The 17,744-nt window shown below is 43.6% G+C and overlaps 1 protein-coding gene across 5 annotated transcripts in view; it reads left to right on the forward strand.

The window, feature by feature from the left end:
- Positions 1-17,744, forward strand: part of LOC118102896 (dachshund homolog 2) — a 59,635-nt gene that overhangs the window by 25,545 nt on the left and 16,346 nt on the right. For all 5 annotated transcript variants that reach the window (XM_035149486.2, XM_035149487.2, XM_035149488.2 and 2 more), the window contains exon 2: positions 11,166-11,281. In XM_035149486.2, the coding sequence (XP_035005377.1) occupies positions 11,166-11,281 (116 nt within the window). The remainder of the gene's footprint in view (positions 1-11,165; positions 11,282-17,744) is intronic.

The raw sequence follows: 17,744 nt of genomic DNA on the forward strand, positions 1-17,744 counted from the left end.
GCTGAAAATTGGAAGAAAAACAGTCGGATGTCTTCTTTTCGAAAACCCTAACTGTGTGCTACTGCCCCCCTGTGGTCAGGAGGGGAACCTGTTTTGATCTTTGACCACAGTAAATATCTGCTTCGTCGACTCAGACAGAATCCGAGATTTTTTTAATCGTCAGTAACAGTAACATAGTGCTGCTTTAAACTGAGTAATTGTGAGATGCTAGATTTCGCCCGAGGTTAACTTTACGAATGTCTCACAGTGTGACGTAGGACGATGGTTTCAAAGCCGCGACCAATGATATTTTCTTATATTTCTTCTCAAGTTTTTTCACGCAACTTAAAAAAAAACTCTAGAAGCGAGGAACGCTCCCGTTTCCTCTGAAGTTTAATATTTTTAGGTTAAAAAACAAAGTTGGTTTTAATGTCAGGATGAAGAGCGAGAGATGTATCGTCTTTTCATGTCCTTGTGTTTGTGCACAACAAGAAGTGTGTGTGTGTGTGTGTGTGTGTGTGTGTGTGTGTTTGATGTATGAGGACGGTGAGTAATACCGCATGTGTCATTCTAAGTCCCCGAGTTTTCTTCTTTCCTCCTCTCTCTCTCTCTCTCTCTCTCTCTCTCTCTCTCTCTCTCTCTCTCTCCTCATGTCCTTCCTCTCTCGATCTCTCCCATCTGTCTTCTCTCTCTCTCTCTCTCTCTCTCTCTCTCTCCTTCTTTATTTCTTCATGTCTTTTTTCTCCTCTGTTTTTTTCTGTGACATTCCTGTCCGGCGCTGAGGGTGTCATCCTCGTTTTCTGCTGACTCCAGACTTTGCTGACACACACACACACACTCCAGCTGTTGAGAGCCAGGGCGTTTATTGGATTGTCTGTGTCCTCTGTTTGGATATGAAGAGAGGAACAAGGGAGTAGGATGAAGGAGAAAGGAGGGAAGGAGGGAGAAACTAAGGAGGACACGTGGTGACAAGAGAGATGGAGGGAGAGAGAGAGCGAGAGAGAGAGAGAGAGAGAGAGAGGAGGGACAGAGGACGAAGGAAACCATGAGGTGAGAGAAAGGGAGGAAGATGAAAACGAGAGGAAGAGGCGAGCGTATAGAGGAAGTAGAAGCAAATGTCAGTTTATTAATAACAACAAAAATATTGATTGATTGATTGATTGATTTGTCATTCAACGGAAAATTAATAATAATTATTAAAAAAAATATTAAATAATGAAAGTAGAGATGTCAAATACTCACTGGTCTCAGTTTCTCAGATGTGACACTCACTGAAAATATTTATTGATGGTTTTTAAATGTCAGTCGAACAATAAAGAGATTAATAAATAATAAATACATTTTTGAAATTGACTTATATTGGGCTACTTTGGTTTTTAAAATTACTTTTAATTAATTTCTTGTTAGTTAAAACCTCAGAAAGTACAGCGCCTAAATTAGCTATTTAGCTCTTGCACACCTAGGTCACTTTCACACCTGGTTTGGTTCAGACCTTCAGACTCAGGTGTGAAAGGTTCCTCGGACACGATCCAGACCAACGCACCAAAATGTAGCCCGAGCAGAAAACAATTTTTTTTAGATAGTTTGGACTTTTGGACCAATCACAGGAAGTAGAGACAGCATTAAACAATAGAAGAAGAAGAAGAAGAAGAGGAAGCAGCTGCAGTCTTCATCTCCGACGATATAATGTTTGAACCACGAGGACGTTCATTTGAACTAGTGTGGAGTACTGTGGAGTACTGTAGTACTGTGGAGTACTGCGCCTGAAGGTGCTGATGCTAGTAGTAATACCATAATGATGTTACTATGGCAACCAAATGAAGCGCTTCACGTAACGCGCACGCCGTCTACAAACTAATCAGAGTCAAGTACAGGTAGACGCAGCCCACGTAGGCGATGCCGACAGGACGTTCGTGTCATAAAATTGTTTTATTTTAAGTGCGCTCCTGAAAACGTCCTGGATGTAAGTTAACGTTTCAGGTTTCGTGTTCGTTCGTGCTCCTTTTAACGTGACTAGCCGGCCAAAGATGGACGGCAGAGACCTGAGACAGCAAACGGAGGGAAAGAGACAGAAAGACAAGAGGAGAAAATGAAAAGAGACGGAGATAAAAGATGCTAGAGGTAGAAAGAGAGAGCAGATGCTGTGAAAGAACAATGGAGGTGGAAGAGGGAGACATAAATGATGGCCGGTGGAAGAGAGAGAGAGTAAAATGAAGGGAGAGGGAGAGATGAAAGATGACAGGCGTGGGAGGCAGCGGGCGAGCGAGGGAGAGAGACATGGGCGGAAAGTGAGAGAGAGAGAGAGAAAAAGATGTTAGATGGAGGGAAGAGCGGCCGAGGAGTGAGAGAATGAGAGAGTGAGGGGGGTGTGAAGAGAGAGATGGGGGGGTGTGAAGAGAGAGAGAGAAAGAGAGATGACAGGACGATGAAGAAGAAGAAGAAGAGGAGGAGGAGGAGGAGAAGAGGTGAGCGTCCTTGCACTGTCAGGGGCGATCGATGGCACATCATTTACATTACACTGACTTAACTGCAGAGAGAGAGAGAGAGAGAGATGGAGAGGGGGAGAAAGAGATTGATAGAAAGAGGGAGGGAGGTAAGGACAGGTAAAAGAAGGAAGAGAGAGAGAGAGAGGGGGATGGACGGAGCTGAGGGATGAGGAGTCGGAGGGGCAGAAAATTAACTACAGTTGAGAAAAGATGGAGGGATGGCGGGGGGGAAGAAAAGGGCGGTGAAATTGATCGGATGAAGGTTAGGGCCACGTCTTTTCTTTCTCTTAACTACCCTCCCTTTCTCCTTCTTTTCTGTTTTTCTCGCCTCCCACACTCCTCTTCTCTTCTCCTCTCTTCCCCTCCTCCCCCCCCCCCGTCCCTCCCTCGCTCCTGTGTCTCACGTCCCTCCTCATTACTTTCATCCCTCCTTCGCTGCCATTTCTCTCCTTGTCACGTTTTCCTCCAGAGTAAAAGGCCAAAAATCCAACACACAAAGAACTCAAATCAAACATGGCCTCGTGTGTTGTCGGAAACGATCGCAACATTTGCTCTTTTCTCAGCCGCCATTTTCACAGGTTTGAAAATGTGTTGGTGCCCCCCCCCCCTTGAGAAACTTCAAGTTTGACCTGTTTCCGTATGCGTATCTGACGTTGAGCAAACATGATCCTGAACATGTCGCCACTTTCCGACTGTTTCACGATATTCCATTCTACAGTTGGTGAGCTAGCGTTTGATTTTGTAACGTTTGATTTTGTAGTCTTGTGAAAATAGAAGCTACGAAGTCAGTTACACTCGTGCGCATGACAATGTGTCTGGAGGCTCTTTACAAGCAATTTTCCTGTTTGTATTTTGGCTAAAATTGTAAACACATAGGGGGCGGAGCCTGAAGAAAGCATCATCATCATCTATCTATCTATCTATCTATCTATCTATCTATCTATCTATCTATCTATCTATCCTTCTATCTATCCTTCGATCCTTTTATCTATCTATCTATCCTTCTATCTATCCTTCTATCCTTTTATCTATCTATCTATCCTTCTATCTATCCTTCTATCCTTCTATCCTTCTATCTATCTATCTATCTATCTATCTATCTATCTTATCTATCATCTATCTATCCTTCTATCCTTTTATCTATCTATCTATCCTTCTATCTATCCTTCTATCCTTTATCTATCTATCTATCCTATCTATCTATCTATCTATCTATCTATCCTTATCTATCTATCTATCTATCTATCTATCTATCTATCCATCTATCTAATCCTCCCTCCCTCTGTGGTTCTCTCCCTCCCCCGTCCCTCCCTCGCTCTCATACCATATGGGACATTCCTTCTCAATGTGGCGCATTGAAAACTTCCTGTTGTTATAGTTTGTTATGGAGCACTTCAAAGAGACGGAGGGAGAGATGGAGGGAGGGAGACTGACCGAGAGAGAGAGAGAGAGAGAGAGGGAGAGAAAACATGGAGTCTGTTATAGTTTTACCTCTTAAATGGTAACATGTGAGAGAACCTTGTATGCTTGTATGAATTATCCCTGCCTCTGTGTGTGTGTGTGTGTGTGTGTGTGTGTGTGTGTGTGTGTGTGTGTGTGTGTGTGTGTGTGTGTGTGTGTGTGTGCCCACATGCCTAGGAAGTAAGGTAATGACTCTTAAAGCCATCACACACACACACACACACACACACACACACACACAACACACACACTCAGACAGGCAGACACACGTTAGTCCATCGACCTGTATAACTTGTCTCGTCAGCGATTGTGTGTCGCTCCGAGTGTGTGTGTGTGTGTGTGAGTGTGTGTGTGTGTGGTGTTTAATATTTAATAGGCGCTGGTTAAAAATGCAGGAGTGTTTTTGTCTCTTGTCCCAGTGCACACCTGTTCCTCTGGAGAGAGAGAGAGAGGAGCTGAAAGAAAGAAGGAAGGAAAGAAAGAGAGAGATATAAAGAGAGGGATAGATAGAATGTAGAAAGATAAATAGATGCATTGATATGAAGATGGATGAAAGGATGGATGAGGAATACACGGGTAGATTCATACAGTTGATGGATGTATGAATGGAGGGATGGGTGGGAGAATAAAGAGATAACCGGATGGATGGAGAAAGGGATGGATAGGTGAGTGATAGATGGATGGAAGTCAGGGTGTAGAAAAGATGAACAGTAACTTCACTCGGCGAGCGAAAGAAAGAAGAGAGGCAACAGCTAAATGGACGGAGGAGAGAAAGCGAGGGATGGACGGAGGAGAGAAGTGCCGTCAGTTAATCGATGGAGTTTTTCCTGTTTCCCTCCGTTCTGTGTTTTAAGGTGATTTTTTTTTTTCCCTGCCTTATTATTTTCGCTCTACTTCTCTTATCAATCAATACTTATTATTGGCAGAAGCTCTCTCTACATCTGTCTCTCTCTCTCTCTCTCTCTCCTTTCTTTACTTCCTCGTCTTCTCTCCGTCCTCTGATATACTGAGAGACAGAAAAAAGAGGGAGAGATGAGCACACACACACACACACACACACACACACACAAACACACACAATGAAGTCATTCATCTGTCCAATCAAAGAGACGGAAGCCCAGAGGAGTAAACATCAATCTCTCTCTCTCTCTTTCCTTCGCTCTCTATCTATCTGTCTCACTCTCTTTCTCTTCTCCCGTTCGCTCTGTGAATCCATGAGTGTCCATGATTATGACGCCGCTGTGTGTGTGTGTGTGTGTGTGTGTGTGTGTGTGGACAGACATATATCCCATTTCTCTGGTGTCTCTTTAAAAGAATAGATTGTTCTGCTACAAACAAAGAGTAAAGACACACACACACACACACACACACATCGACAGAGGATGTACGACTCTGACACGATTTATGACGGCCGAGAGATGAGAGGAGACAGAAAACAGACAGAGTGAGGTGGAGGTGAAGAAGGCCTCGACCTCTCCTCCACCAGAGAGAGAGAGAAGGAAAGAGAAACGAAAAGATGAAAGAAGGAGCGAGTAATCGATAGGGTGATTTTTTTTTTCTTCTTCTTTTTTTACATCATCATTTGACCTCAGGTTGGGGGAGGACGGAGGAGGAGAGGGGGAGTCGGAGGAAGACAAAAGAGATGGAGGGATGGGCAGATTAATGGAGCAATAGATAAAAAAGACAAGTGGCGCTGGAGCAGAAAATGGAGGGGTATGTTTTTGAAAATATTAAAAGTGACTCAAGTGGAAACGAGGAGAATTAAATAAATATATTCAAAGGCGAAGGAGACACGTAAAGAAAGAAAAGGCATTTTTTAAAATTAGCTATCTTTCAAATTAGTTTTTATTAGTATTTTTTATTCGTTTAAAAAAAATGTCTTCATGTGATTGGAGTGGAGGTGGGCGGCTGCATCGACCAATCAAATGTTACGTTATGTTTCTGCTGCGTATGTTGACAGTGCAGTGAAATATAAAATGGCTGCCACCGCGACACAACTCTCCAGAGTTAAAAACATGACGATCAGAAACTTCTGATGAACCTTTAATCTGTCACTCATCACATTATAGAGCTATCAAATGAAAGAAGATACAAAATCGAGACAAACCAAAGACCTTTAACACATTAATCATACATCTAAAAGTGTAAAAATCTATGCCAACAAAACATACAAGTATAAAAAATATGCATAACTAATGAAGTAAAATAATATGAGGGTTAGAGAAGTAGATTACTTATAATATATACAAGTAAAGAAATGTAAAAGTCAATTCTTAGAAGTTTTTTTGCGGTAAAAAAGGGGAAAAGGAACCAAATGAATTCAAGACAAATTATCAATATCAAGATGATTGAGGTGAAACATTAAAAGACAGAGGAGGGAATATAAGAAGAAGAAACACTGAAGAGAGATGGATCAGCGGATTGATGGAGAGATAAAAGACAAGAGGGAGAGGAAGATGAAAGATTTTACCCAAAGAGGGTTGACCCCTCGCTCTACTCCACGTATTGACCGCATCAGGCCTTGATAAACTACTGTGTGTGTGTGTGTGTGTGTGTGTGTGTGTGTGTGTGTGTGCGGTGCACGTTCTGAGCTAAATCAATCCGTCAAATGTGTGAGCAAGTCCGTGCTTATTCACCGCCATGCCTGTTTGTGTGTGTGTGTGTGTGTGTGTGTGTGTGTGTGTGTGTGTGTGTGTGTGTGTGTGACCGACCCTGACCGGCCATCAGCGCCAATGACGGAGTATTGATCAAGGCTCTGTCGCCATAGAAACGGCCATTTGGGACGACAGGCGAGGGTGCGCGTGTGTCAAAGTGGGAAGACTTACTTCAAGGTGGCTCATCAGATCGTGTGTGTGTGTCTGTGTGTGTGTGTGTGTCTGTGTGTGTGTGTCTGTGTGTGTGTGAAATGTCAGCATCGTGTTTTCTGCTCGCAGCCTCTGTCTTTTTTTGTGTGTTTCTACCCAATTAAAAGGTCATCAAAAAGGAAAAATACTTCATCAGCAAACATTTCAAAGCCGCCGAGTCTCATTTTAATTAACAACAATAAATAATTTCCTCTTTAATCATGAGACATCATTATGATTACAGTAAACAAACATCAACACGCTGTATTTTCCTCTGTGACACATTCTGAAGGGAAATCTACTCGACTGATTCTATATCTCCACCGTGTTCACTCCTCGGGCCTTTTATTCAAATCAGACATCATCTTCACGTGGATAATGTGGATTTGTGTTATTACTTGAAGATGTTAACATGCTCTAATGTTCAGAAAACACACAACATACTGTCCAGTGCTGCAGCTCCTCTTTTCAGCCTCTGTCTCAAAACACTCCTGTCTCTTTAAGACCGGCCAACCTCCGATGGCCGAGACGTCGCACACAAGCGCATTATTGCAAAATGCGAATGTGAAAGCAGCAACACGAATGCAAACGCCACACAACGGGAACACGGTCACAACAGAAGTGAGTTGTGTAGCTCTCGCAGTCGTGTCCCCTGTTAATGTGCGTGTGTGAGACGTGTCGGCCACCGGAAGAACAATCGACAAACAAACGGCCGGAGGGTCAAAGGTCAACGCTTTACCTCTTCTACAGGGATTCACATAAAAGTGAAGTGTTCAGGTGAAGAAATGAGCCGGAGCACGATGAATGGATTTGTTTCTATTTAAGGGTCTGAATGTAGTCAAGGTGAAGGGTTAACAAATGAATGTAGGTCATTGTGTGTGTGTGTGTGTGTGTGTGTGTGTGTGTGTGTGTGTGTGTGTGTGTGTGTGTGTGTGTGTGTGTGTGTGTGTGACATGTATGTGTGTGTGACCTGCTCTTTGTTCCTGTGCTCGGTGCAGTAAAGAGAGTGGACCGTTGACGAGGATTAATGCCCAACATATGGCAAACCTACGGGACACACACACACACACACACACACACACACACACACACACTGCAGTCATTACTCTGAACAAAGAACTGTAAGGCTAATGAGAAGGCGATATCATGTGTCCTTTACACACACACCAACGCACATGGCATGGATTCACGTGGACACACACACACACACACACACACACACACACACACACATCATAATGTTGTGTTGTTTATGTACGGGTGGATGCAGACGAACAAACACACACACACACACCTGGTACTGTAACATGTATCCATTGTGTGTATGTGGGGGATGAAAGTAGCGGAGGCTTGTTGATGGAAAGGCTTTAAGGTTTGAATGCAAACACCTGTGTGTGTGTGTGTGTGTGTGTGTCTGTGTGTGTAAAAAGAAAAGAGAGAGGACAGTGTGTTTATTGTAATGGTGTGTATGTGTGTGTGTCTGTGTGTGATGGAGGGAGAAAGAGAGGGAGAGGTGAAGCAGAGTTCAGAGGAAAAGTGAAAGTTCATGTTTTCATTTCTTCATGCTCCTCTGCCTCTCTCGCCCGCTCTCTCTCTCTCTCACTCAATGTCTGTGTGTCTGTATGTGTGTGTGTGTGTGTGTGTGTGTGTGTGTGTGTGTGTGTGTGTGTGTGTGTCGTGTGTGTGTGTTTTTCTCACGTACAGAATCACACCCCAAAACATTTTGAGACGTTTTTTCCTCCACATCTTTTTTTTTTTTAACACACGTTCATCCTCCCTCTATCACTCCCACTGGGATCTGACACCAACACACAAGATCCCGAAAAGACCAACGTCTATTCTCTCCTCTTCTATCGGTCAATACTTTGGGGGAAACTTAAACCACAATATTGCCAATAACAATAATAATTATTTACAAATAAATACTGAGAGTCTGATAGATTTGTATTTCTACACCTTGTTCTCATTGGTTCGACCATTTGAGTGATTTTAAATAACTTTTAAAATCAGCAGTTTGGACTCTTTCCTCTCTGATGCATGAATTTGGATTTTGTGTTTGTTTATAATTATATCAACCCAATCAGATACATTTGATAACTTGATTACAGATACACAATACCACGTCCTTGCTGTTCTTTCAGGGCCTCAGAAGACATGATCGTTGGTTGTGTAGCTCGTTGGTAATATTTTTCACGTTAGAAAGTCTCACAGGTGAAATGGCAACTTTCTCACGGTGTCAGTTCGGTAGCAGCAGATATGCAAAATCCAAGTATCTGAATCCGAATCTAAAAGGGAAAAACTGAATATCTGATATTATTATTAGTTAGAACTGAACATTTGCAGATTGGACAAACAACAGCTGGTTTACCATTAAAATACTTACATTTTTTTTTTCTAAATTTCATTCAGTTCTTAACACCAACCAACCATCAGCGTTATGCTTTCAATTTTATCGGTGGCTCATTACAATTTATGTCTTATAATAAGAAAATAAAAAGAAAGGAAGGAGGTGGTGTGTTCATCTGCATTAAATTGTACAAACTCATCGATCTCTACGTCATGAATATCTGATTCCTCACAGTGAAATCTAAACATTATTTCCTGAGAAAACAGGGAAAATATAGCAAAATTTCCTTTCTCACAATAAAAAAAAAAGTGATAACCAAAAATCCTGGATCTGCACCAAAAAATTCTTTATCAATCTTCCATTCTCTTCTCTTCTCTTCTACTCTGACGTGGTGACACTGTGGTGAAGTCGCCCCCTCCTCTCTCTCTAGGTGTAAATGACTTTGGACGGCCATCTGTTACCGAGCCACCCTGCAGAGAGTTGGCCTGCATGCACACCTCCTCAGTGTGTGTGTGTGTGTGTGTGTGTGTGTGTGTGTGTGTGTGTGTGTGTGTGTGTGTGTGTGTGTGTGTGTGTGTCGCTCTTCCTTTATGTTTTGTTGCACATGTGCAGTTACTGTATTCTCGGGTTTGAGTGTGTTTATTTATGCCTACGTGCACATGCATAATACATGTATGTGCATGTGTGCGACAGGAACGAGGAGGTGTGTGTGTGTGTGTGTGTGTGTGTGTGTGTGTGTGTGTGTGTGTGTGTGTGTGTGTGTTTGACTCACTTGCACGTGTACAACATGTTTTCTCGTGCTCGTCCTGTTTGTGAGCGATGCTGTTTTACATCAGTGTTCAGCTGCGGTCAAACCTCGTTTGTTCCTCATTTTATATTTTAAACAGATTCTCAAAAAAAAGAAAAGAAAAAATGAATTGTATTCATTTCCTGTTTAAAAAAGTATTTGGATTTATTTATTTTTCTCACAATGTTTCCCCTGAATGTTCTGATATTTTCACTTTAATAATTTCTTGGAAACTTTTGAGGAAATTATAAATAAATCTTCCTCGTTTAATTCTAAAAGCTGCTGTTCACCCTCTTCACTCTGCCAGGAATAACATTCTGGTGGAATTTTTCTTTATTAATCATTAAAATTCACGTTCAAATAACACGCAGCTAGTCTAAGGAAGTTATTTAAGCGTAAACGATGCGTTGAGCACTCAAGCGTTTGGCAGCGTCAGCTGAGAAGGTCGTTCTTATTCCTGTGGAATAAATCTCAGAGGTGATAGGAGATGAAATATGTGTTTAATAAAATACACTTGAAGTTTCAGCCTCTGCCTTTGACCATAATATTGAATATTAGCTTATTGTATTAAATAACGTTACCTACATTTGAAAACCAAACTGCAGCTGCTGCATCTGCACAGAACTTCAGAATCTATTTTGTCACCGTCTTTTCAATACGACACGGTTTATATACACGTCACTGCTGATTGGACGACACCGGACACACCCACCAAACTGGAGAAATTGAATCTCAAAGCTCGTTTACACCGTTTAGAGGAAACTCGTCGTTCAACACGAAAAGCGTAAAAAAAACGATAAAGATAAAGTGAGAGCGGAGGCCGACGTCTCCTACCCGCACTGGAGGTGGTTGACCAATCACAACAAAGTGGACCAGCCGGCCAATCAGAGCAGAGTGGGCTTTTTCAACTCTAGCCGAACTGAGTCTGATCGGAGCGTCTGTCACTCACAGTGTCGTCAGTCGTTTGTTTATGGTTGTGATTGACAGATTCGTATCAAATGTCTGAGACAGTCACACACACACACACACACACACACACACACACACACACACACACACACACACACACACACACACACACACACACACACACACACATGCTGCTGATAACAGACATGATATCGATGTTTCTGTGTCGTCGTCGCTTTGAATCTGTTTCTGTGTCACAGTAACTCATCCCCCTCTCCCTCTCTCTCTCCCCCTCTCCCTCTCTCTCTCTCCTCTCTCTCTCTCTCTCTCTCTCTCTCTCTCTCCCCCTGCAGCTCTCGTCCGGGCCGTCCTCCGAAGCGTTGTTCTGGTGCAGGGATCCAGGAAAGCCCCAGGCTGCTGCACCCGGGCCTCCCCGGCCTTCTGTCCCCCAACCTGCTGTCACACACCGGTAACAGAGACGTCCTCTTCTTCCGTTTATTCTTCCTCCGCTTCTCACGTCTTTCTTCCTCGTCTTCCGCTTCCACTCGTTCCTCTGTGGGCTCTCTCTGCCCTCAGCTTCGCCTCTCAGGCCTCGACCACGTCGCCTACTGAGAAACAAAACTGAATTTCTTTTCATTAATTGTGTTTTGGACTTTACAATCGATGATAATAATAATTACACCCTTACATCAATGTCAGTCGAGGTTTTAGAAGTTTGAGAAAAGCGTTCAGAGCGTTATAAATATATATTGTATGTATTATAGTGAAGATCACAGTGGGGTCAGGTGTTCAGTTTATTAAACTCAGCGTCACTGTCGCCGCTTAAAACAAGAAGAGAGGGAAGAGAAGAAGAAGAAAAGAGGATGGAAGAGGAGGGCAGGAAACAAGGAGAGAAGAAGAGAGGAGTGTTCTTCTCTCATCCGTCATTGGTCTCGTTCCATAATTTCCTTTCTTCTACTTTTCTCTCCTTGCCTCCTTCTTTGTTGTCTCCTCTCCTGACGCCCGGTTTCATCTTCTCTTATCTCCTCTCCTCCTCTCCCATCCTCATTTCCTCTCTTGATGTGACCTTCCATCCTCTTGCATCCCTCTTTCTCTCCTTTCTCACGCATCCTCTCTTGCCTCCCCCCCATCTCCTCTCTCAGTCCATCCTCCTTCCTGGCTACTGTCCATCTCTCTCTTTTCCATCCCTTCGTTCTCATCCCTTCATCGTACATTATATGAAAGATTATACAGATTATAAAAGAAAGGAGGAAGAGATATTTTTCCTTTTTGCAGAAACAGAAAGTGAAAACGGAGGGAGCAAAGAAAAGGGAGAGTGAAAAATGGAGAGACGAAAAAGGAGGGATGTCGCCAGAGGAGATGATGAAACCTAAAAACGAGTGCCAGCGAGAAAAAGAGAGGGAGAGATGCTGAGGGACGGAGGGACGGAGAGATGAGAAATGGAGCAAGGAGGAGACAAATTTAAAATCTGGAAGTGTAACAGAGGGATGGAGGGATGAAGAAGGACAAGAAAATGAATGAATGAATGAGTGGTAGATGGAAAGAAAGTAAATAATGTCTTTCTAGTAAAGAAGGAGAGAAGAAGAAGATCTGCAGAGAAAGAGAGAGAGAGGGTGAACGAGTGCAGACTGCATGGTGGTGTGATGAATGACACGTCTCTGGGGTCCTACTCCTCCATCTGTCCATCCCTCCCTCCTCTTTCCCTCCCCTCCTTCTTTTCTTCCCTCCTTCTTCCTTCTCTCCATGTGCTCCAACCCTCCCTCCATCTTCCTCCTCCTTTCCTTCCTTCTCTCTTTTATGTTCTTCCTTTTCCTCCGTTTTCTCCTCATTCCTAATACAGCTCTTCCTTTCCTCCCTTCTTTCTTCCCTCTCTCTCCTTTCTTCTCATCCTTCTTCCTCAATTCATCTTTCTACCTCTTTTCTGTGCTCTCTTGTTCGTTCTTTACTTCCTCCTTTCGTTCCTCATTTTCTCTTTCTCTTACCCGTTGTTCCCTCCATCCTTCCTCTTCCTTCTTCTCTTAATCCCTTCATATTTTCTCCCTCCTCCTTCCATCTTTCTTTACGTCTTTCCTGACATCCCTCTCTCCACACTGTTATTTTACCTCTTTCCCCTCGTTGCCTCTATACCTCCCTCCTTCCTTCTTCTCTCTTCTTCCTCTCCTCCATCCCTAACTTTTCACCTGCTGAATTCCTCTTTTTCTCCTTCCTCACCTTTCTCCTCATCTCTTCCTTCCTTTCTTCCTTTCCTCTCTCTCCTCCCTCCCTTCTCACCTCCCCTCCACACTTTCTCTCTCTCCTTCCTCTCCCCTTTTCCTCCTCTATCTCTCTTTCCTCCTTTCTCTCCTTCCTCCCCTCTCTTGAGTCCTAACTTCTCCCCTGTCATCTTTCTCTCTCTTGCTCCCCTCCCTCCTGTTCTCCTCCTTTCCTTCCTTTCCTTTAAAACCTGTCACGTACCATTTGCCCCTCTCTAAACTTCGTCGCCTCTTTCCTGTCCTCTCCTTCTTCATCCCTCCTTCTATTATTTTTCATCTGTCCTCCATCTTACCCACTTCGCCTCTTCTCACCTTTCTCACTCAACTTCTCACTTAGTCCCTCGCTCTGTCCTTTTATCCCTTTCTCCCTTTCTCCCTGCATCCTTCCTTCCTTCCCTCGCTCTATACCCTTGACAGTGAACGTTTGCCTCCTTCTCTCTCTCTCCAGGATAAATAAAACATGGTTGTGTTTAGTGACATATGGACACAGCTCACTGTGGCATACTAATGACACACACACACACACCTGATGTGTGTGTGCACAGAAATGTGTGTGTTTGTTGAACATTAGTGGAACCCAGAGAAAACATTTGCTCACTTATGATCGCCCATTAGCTCTCTCTCTCCTTCACACACACACACACACACTTGGCAGTCTTCGGATGTCGCACACACGCAGAGTTGGTCGCCTTAGCGGCCCCGCGTCCATGGAGACGCCACGTTGCCGGGGGAGACGAGCTGTTGTTTACGACCTCGCGGGCGCCACGACGATGGGGGGCATCGGCCAATCACAGATGGACATTTATCACACAGTTCGGAAAGACAGAGCGAGAGGAGGAAGGACAGAAAGAGATAGAGGGAGAGAGAGAGAGTTTGGAGAAAACGGTGAGAAGAAGGAAGAGGATGGAAGGATGAACAGAAACGAGAGGAGGGAAGAGGAGTGAAAAGAGAGAAGAGAGAGAAAGAGGAGAAGGAGACAACTATGAGACAAAGGAGGAGATATGAGGACAGAAGAGAAGGAGGGATGATAAAAGAAGGGAGGATGAAGGAAAGGATGTAAAAGAGGATATAAAAACTGTTTAAACTTTTCCCTCCTTTCTTTCTCTTCCCTCCTTCTTCTTCCTCCCTGTCTTCCCCCTTTTCTCTTCCTTCACAACTCCACTCCTTCCAATCATTCCCAGTTTGGTACCTCTTCCCATCCTTCCTTCTTTCCCCTTTATTTCTCGAATTCCTACTTCTCCTCACCTCCTTTTTCTTTTCCTCATTTGTTTTTTACTCTCCACATCCCTCTCTTCTTCTTTCTTTCCCTTCCTCCCACCCTTCCCTTCTTTTTCCATCCTCTGCCCTTGTCTACCTCTCTGTTGTCTGACTTCCAATTTAAAATGTCTTTCTCCTCCCCTCTTTTTTCCTCTTTCCTTCCATCTCTCTATTTTCAAAATAAGCAAGAAGAAGGGGTTTAAAAGGGGAGGAAGAACAAATAGAGGGAGGAAGAAAGTATGAGAGACAAAACAGTGGTGAGGTACGGACGAGAGAGAGAGGGAGGGATTGGGAAAAGAGGAAAGATGGATGGAGGAAGAACGGTGGAAAGATGGAAGAGGAGGAAACAGTGCAAAGACACGAAAATGGAAGAAAAAAGTGAAGCTTGAGAGAAAGGAAAAGGGAGTGAAGTGAAGAAAGAGATGAAGGGAAGGAGAGAGGAGGAGAAGGATGAAACGTAGAGCGATGGGAGGGAAAGCGAGGGAGGAGGCGTGAACGACAACAAGAGTGATATCAGTTTAATTGGCCTCATCTTCCTTAACAAAGAAGCTGTGATGATAAGCGTGGGATCGTGTGTGTGTGTGTGTGTGTGTGTGTGTGTGTGTGAGTGTGTGTGTGTGTGAGAGAGTGTGTGTGTGAGTGTGTGTGTGTGGTAACCTATGCGGCACTCATTTGACTTGTTAATTCACTTCAAAAACAGCTCAATGGTTCGCCTTGTCTTCTAACACACACACACACACACACACACACACGCACACACACACACTATATAAACACACATTTTGCAGAAAAGAACTTAAACATAACACATCTATACACACACACACTCACACGCACGCACACACACTCCAACCTTCTAACTATAGGTTACAGATGAGGATCTTTCAATCGTGTCTTGAAACGAACACACTCATCTGAGGACTCTTATGTGCACCTGCAGGCGGGGGGAGGCGGTCGAGGAGAGTTGAAGGGAGAGCTGTAGAGAGAGAGAGAGAGAGAGAGAGAGGGGCGGGGGGACGGCTGAAGAGGACTAAAGGGATATTAGACAATCTGAGACAATCAGGTTGGCATTAAACTTATCCGTTTAAAAAAAAAACATTTAAATATATTAAAAAAAATTACAAGAAAAACAAATACCAAACAATCAGTAGAAATTAAATAAAGAAAATACATTTGTCAACTGGCGAACGTTACGATGAAAACAGAGAAATCAAACCTCTCGTGTGTTTTCAATGTTAAACTATTGCAGTTATTTCATGTTTTTTATTTTGAACAAATCCCCAGTAACACATATTTCCACCAAGTCGACACTGCTAGTGTTGGTGCCTTGCTCCACCCATTGATTTTAATGGAGAATTGATCTACCAACCTGTTAAACTGACAAATAACACTCACTATATATGGAGTCATCAGTGAGTAATTAAGTGTTGAACTTCACTATCAACTCAAACAGGCAATAGAATCCATAATCGCCAACTTTAAACGGACAATACAACGACCGTAAAGACAAGTAAGAGAACTTTAAAGTGTTGATTAGCAACAGAACGACTCAGCACCGACTTTGACGATAGAACCGATGTCTTCAAATGGACAGTAGAACCTCAAATAGGCATCAAATAGGTTCTGACTTCCTGCCGAGACTCGAGAACAGAAACAATAACTGTAAGTGTCTGCGTCTGCCAGAGATGACACAAAATGGCGGCGGGCAAATGGCCGTCTCGAAAATCCAGTGAAAGCTAAAGATGGGCGACCTAAGTGCCAGAGCGCGGAGCTGAAATCTATTTGACTCAGCACAAGAGCAATCGACTGTTTGTAAATTGGCCCTTCGAGTGCTCACAGGAAGAAAGAAAAGATGGAAAAACAAAAAAAGGCCAGAACAGTGTGTTTCTAAATTCAGAACACAAAGAGCAATTTCTCCGTTTTCCTGTTTGTTTTATTCAAAGTGTCACTCCGTCTCTGAGAGCGCGTTCGGAGCACTTCGTCAGAGATGTAGGTGCAGCGGATTAAATATTTACAGCCTCGGCCAAATGGGGTGGGTTTCACGCGAGCCCAGGCAGGGGGGGTTCAGGCCTCTGGAAGATCACCCAACAACCTCCAGCAGCAAACTGGAAGCCATTAAAGGAGCGTCCTGATGCACTGTGCCGGGGAAGGACACTGTCAGATCTCATTTAGGACATCGCCTGCCAAACGGTGGAAGCTTTTACTGAGAAAGACCTTACAGTAGCAAAAGACGTGTTTTTATGATGGTCGGCGTCTTAAGATGTTTTCAGACCGGCTCTGAAGTCCGGACGGTTTCCTGAGATGTTCTGGAGCAGTGAGAACACAAATGTCTGAGTCAGTTGCTCCGGACATTTTCCAGAACTTTATATCAGAGTGAGTCCACGTGAGAAAACAGCAGGACAATGTCTGGAAGCGTCCCAGTGAGCGAGTGGACGTGTTGATGAGGTTTCTAACACGTGACGTACGTGAAACTTGAAGAACACAAATATCTCAGGATGAAGAAGAGGAGACGTACACGTAGAAGACGAAGGACTTGGAAAGACGAGGAGATTCCAAATGTCCAAACACTATTTCCTACTTTTTCCTAGATCGTACTTCACGTTACCAGATTGCGGCACTTTTTATTTAACTTTTATCGAACCAGGACGTCACTGGACAGATGTCATCTCTTTTAAAAAAGAGCAAGGACACGTTAACTTCTTCTTTAGTTTATTCTAAAAAAGTAATTCAGACTTTAATGCCAAACTTTGGACCAACCGTTAATGTAGGTACACGTCTGTGCCACTAGAGGGCACTAGATTTAAAATGAGAGCGAAAGTGATGAAAACGATAAATCTTAGCTCGATTTTTGTTGCCGTTTTTAATTGGGCAGGGCAGATTTTACAACCATCTCGGCACCGGTGGGAAAAACCTCTTGATTTGTTTATTTCTCGGTCCTGAACCGTCATGTTTCGCTGATGATTCACTTCTTTTCGGTCGTATTTCTGCCCCACCCTCTTTTTCCTACTCAACGTCTTCCCCCTCCTCTCCTCTCTCTGTTTCGTCCTTCGGAAAGCATTAGGATGCACAGGAAGGAAAAAGGAGATGGGTAAACAACGTATGGACAACCCACAGGGGACCACTGAAACACACACACACCTACACACACAAACACACACAAACACACACAAACACACTGCTTCTATATGATGTGCGTGTCTTTGAAGCAGTCTGTCAATCAATCACACACTAATTCCCAAGGTTCTGTGGTCGCCATTAGCGACGGGGGTCGATGCTCGGTAACCGTGGACACAGCGGACAGCCATTGATCTGACAGAGGAGAGAGAGAATAGTGATTGTGTGTGTCTGAGTGTGTGTCTGTGTGTGTGTGTCTGATAGTCGTGATGGAGAACAGTACTGTGGCTCTGCCCTCACTATTGATTG

Source organism: Hippoglossus stenolepis, chromosome 23, assembly GCF_022539355.2.
Source record: "Hippoglossus stenolepis isolate QCI-W04-F060 chromosome 23, HSTE1.2, whole genome shotgun sequence".
NCBI lineage: Eukaryota > Metazoa > Chordata > Actinopteri > Pleuronectiformes > Pleuronectidae > Hippoglossus > Hippoglossus stenolepis.